Consider the following 4,530-nt stretch of genomic DNA (forward strand, 5'->3'; position numbering starts at 1 on the left):
AGAGCAGCTTGAATAATGTCTTAGGGTGTTTTCTCTCAACCTGGACATTAGAAATTGGTCCAAGAGATGGCTGCAGTGGCAGCGTGAAACAAGCTACAATGTAACATTAATATGCCGCTGCACACCTTCAGTTTCCATCCATAACGTGCTTGTTTTGCCACTGACACGCTCAGATAATTATTCTTAGTGTCTGACAACATTATGGAAAGGATCCCAGCTGAGGTCAAGCTTTTGTTAAAGAGTAAGATCCGTTTTGTTTTAACATGAAACATCCCTGAAATCGCCAAACCCACCAGACTCAAATTAACTGTAATTTTATCGTCATAAAATACACATTTAAAGTCGACAGGAACAAGATAAAACCTTCACAAACCATCTTAGTTGAAATGTACTGAAGTATAAAGGGTAGCTGTATTAGGAGTGCAAATTACAATGTGATGTCCAATCTTGCATTCATGAGGTATATATAACTTATAGCTCTAATAAAGGCCTATAATTGTCTTATAAGCAATAATTAATCAATTAATAGTTTATATTTTATTATAGTTATATCTCAGTGACAGGAAACACCAAAACTCTATCTAGGATCATGCTTGTTCCCGGTGACTAGGTTAGTAAAGCAGTTGGCTCTGGTGTCTGTCGTCTGTTGTAAGAAGTCAGACGGTCTTTCATATACAAATAGCAGACATGCAATTTAGTCTTTCTCCAACTCCATTCTGCTCTTCTGATCAATCTTTTAAGACTCCTTAAACTATCGTCAATCCAAGAAATGGTTTAAGAGGAAACTTTGATCTGAGATTAGTGGGAGTCGTGGAGTCTAAAGTAGTTTGACTGAGATTGTTAAGGCACTATGTTAACTGAGGATACAGGCGCTGATAATTCTGCTATGATGTTTTCGGGCAGCATGTAACAGTGTCAAACGTGATCAGAGAACCACAGAATTGATACTCAGACCAAGAGAAAGACTCTAATGTGTTTCCTAAATGAGTTTAAATGAGTTTGTTGAATCATCAATGTGAATATTAAAACTGCCAGCAATTATAACTTAAACAGCAAAAGATGAAAGGTCAGAAAAGTAATGTGCAAATCTGGCATCTATTTCAGATATAGAAATAGATCATAAGGCAACAGACAGGTACAGAATCAGAAATAGATACTAGTAATAGTAGCATATCATCTGTGTAAAGACTGACCTCAGTCAGGAGCTTCACATGTTCTGTCAAGAGTCAGTCAGTGTTACCTTATCAGCTACTTGTTACCTGATGGAAATGATGTCATTTAGTGAATAACAGCACCACAGCAGAGACAAACTCACTATTTGTCAGAGTTGTGAGAGGAAGGAGGGAGGGATTTAAGGAGGACCAAAACTGGGACTCAACGACAGAAAAGACACAAACTTTCACAGTGGTGTTTGATCCAAAACCAGACAGATTCTCTTTCTCTTTAAGATGCTGTCAGTGAACTTCAGTCTGTTTGTGACTTTGTTTCTGCTCACAATAAGAGGTAGGTGAGATCATCAACATTAAGAGAGCTTCACTGATAGAAACCTTTAGATTGTAAAGTTACAGAGTTATTTTTTTCTTCAGGTGTCAGCTGTGAAGAACTCACTCCAGTCAGGAATGAAGAGTTCACTTTAGAAGACAGCTCTGTTACCCTGTCCTGCAAATACTCCAAACAAGCAACTGCTAGTGATTATTTCTTCTGGTATCGGCAACATCCAGAAAAACCACCAGAGTTCCTCATCTCACACTCTGGTTCAGGAGCAGTAGGAAATGATCCAATCCCTGGACTGTCTGTTAAAGTGAGTGATGATAAAACCCAAATGGATCTGCAGATCTCCTCTGCTGCAGTGACAGACTCTGCTGTGTACTACTGTGCTGTGAGGCCCACAGTGACAGGAAACACCAAAACTCTGTACAAAAACCTTTGGAGCAAAGACAACAGAATACTCCACAACGTCCACTAGAGGGAGTCACACTCTGTTAAACTTTAGTGGCATGTTTTCATATGGTCTGGATTCTTTGCACTGATAACAACTTGAAGAAAAATGAGGATTAAACAATAAAAAAATGAAATACAGTGTTAATAGCCCTGACACACTGATGTTGATAAGGAGTGTGATGTTAATTATGTAGATAAAGTATTGTTTACATCAATATTTCTTTGAGTTCCTGATGAGATTAATAACCTGATTTCTTTGTCACCTAAAGGATATATCGCAACAATGTTGTCAACCATCAAACTTTCCTTTAAAAACTAAATGCATTGACAGAACACTCTTTATACCAAGGCCTTTCGTAGTGATTCTCTCTATCACACAGACACACTCTCTCACACTGATAGTGGTGGAGCTGCAGCAGGTTCAGAGTCTAGCTTAAAGGTTCAGTGTGTAATATTTCTGAGGCTCTATTGACAGAATTTAAAAGACCTTACATAATGAACCGTTATGTGTATATTACCTTAGAATGAGCCATTTATATCTCCATAACCGCATTGGACGTCGCCACGTTGCATAGTCTACAGTAGCTGAAAACAGACAAACAGCGCTACAGAGCGTATTTCATCACTACTTGTTCTGGTTTTGTTTCAGTGTTTGACCCACATCCATCAACCTAAGGATGCTTTTGCAATTCCCCAGTGTCTCCAGGCAGAGGACATTTAAAGGAATCACGTTTTCTGACGGCTCTTTCAGAGTTGTGTCAAGCAGGCTACAGACTCTTTTAATGTCGTTCATAATTTTTCAAACCTCCAATGCTGCATTGCAGTAAACAAGCTTCTTGCGCTTTTATTTTTTAGGCAAAACCACTTAAGAGGTAGTGATTATTTGAGTAACTGCTGCTGTCATGACAGATCTATTTCAACACCGCTATCAAAGCATTTATTTATTTATATTTTTACTGCTATCAAAGCACCCTAATTTGGCAGCGGGCCAGATATTATTGTTGGCGGGCAGTTTTGGTGAGGGTCCATAATCACATAGAGAATAAATGTGTTTCCCTTGTCAATGTTTGTATAAACTTTATTTAATATGTGGTTTATAATGGACTGTGGTGCAGCAACAGTCACAGTGTTTCACACTCTTGGCTTACATTTTCCATGTTGTCTGTCAGTGGCCAAGTCACAATAACAAATGGTTTTACTGAATAATTAAGTAAATATAATTTCTTAGTAAATATACCTAAAGAGCCCTTATTTCTTGACTGGACACTCTGTTGTCTCAGAAGAGACACCTTTTATGCTCAGTCAGTCACCGTAGCTGTCCTACCCTCTTTGAAATGTTAGGGGGCAGTGGTAGACTGGATGGATGGTTGCAATACACAACCTCACCACTAGATGTAGCTAAATCTTACATACTGAACCTTTAAGGACACTTGTGTATGTGAACAGGAGGAGTTGGGGAACCAACCACCAACCCTCTGACCCGCTTCACCTCCTGAGCCACACAACAAACACTCCAACCTAAATGACAACATACATCATTTGTCCATGCCTCCCAAAACAACACATATGAGTGTCTACCTACGTCACATTAAACATGTGGTTAATTATGTGAAACGGTCTCAGTTTGGTTAAGTTTAAAGAAACGTCATGGTTTGGGTAAAAGTAAGTAAATTACACGTCACGTGATAAAAGTAAGTAAATTACAAGTCACGTGATGCAAGTCAGTGGCGCTTTTAAGTTAAAAGTCAAAATAACTCAACATTTACTTGATTTAACAAGGGACTTCGACGTCAACCGCCCCATCCTACCTCCTTATGTGGAATTTCTGCCTGTTTCTAATATGACACCCAACTTACCCCTTTGCTGCTGTTGTACGGCCAGCAGAGGTCGCTGCCACAATAAATGTAAATAATGGTCATAATAATGCGCTAATAATGCGGCCTCCCTGAACTTCCTGTCCTGAGGTTTCCATCAGTTTTCCTCCATGTTAAGGCAGGACAGTATGGGGAGTCTTCACTGATGCTGCTGGATGTAAAACCCAGTGAGACTCTGTATGTGATACTGGACTGTAATCAGAAACTAGACCTGATCTCAGCATCCAGATGTGGGTTTTGTTAGTCTGAAGGAATATTCCAGTGAAAATGCCTCGTTTCACTATCAAATCCTCTCCACCTGTAAGCTTGAAAGGTGACTCAACAGTTTGTAGCATCACTTTGTTAATTGCTGCTGTAAATCCACAACTTCAGAGATGTGGGGAGGTGATAACGCAGCACAGAAGTAGAGTCTTTAACTATGTTGAGTTTGGAAAATGCTGAACAAACAGATCATCAGCTGACAACTGGATTATGCTGCTGGACTAGTTTGAAGTTTCAGTGGCATCTTTTCTTCTTCTGTGGTCTGATTCTGATTGGCCACTAGATGACACTGTAGCTGCTGTTAATCCAAGCTGAGCCACATTATCAAGTAGGCGGTGCACTACTTCTGCACTGTGTTCAACCATTCTGTCAATAATAACTGCTGCTGTGAAGAGAACAATTCTCAGACTGAATGTTGAACATCAGCTAGTTTCTCCTGTTGATTTAAACCTTG

The 4,530-nt window shown here is 39.4% G+C and overlaps 1 gene segment (V, D, J or C); it reads left to right on the forward strand.

Moving 5' to 3' along the window:
* Positions 1–1,431: 1,431 nt before the first annotated feature.
* On the forward strand, positions 1,432–2,073 carry LOC123966966. The segment is given in 2 exon segments: positions 1,432–1,503; positions 1,587–2,073. Coding segments are annotated over 2 exon segments (435 nt in total).
* The last annotated feature ends 2,457 nt before the right edge of the window (positions 2,074–4,530 follow it).

Source organism: Micropterus dolomieu, unplaced genomic scaffold, assembly GCF_021292245.1.
Source record: "Micropterus dolomieu isolate WLL.071019.BEF.003 ecotype Adirondacks unplaced genomic scaffold, ASM2129224v1 contig_14647, whole genome shotgun sequence".
In the NCBI taxonomy this organism is placed as follows: Eukaryota; Metazoa; Chordata; class Actinopteri; order Centrarchiformes; family Centrarchidae; genus Micropterus; species Micropterus dolomieu.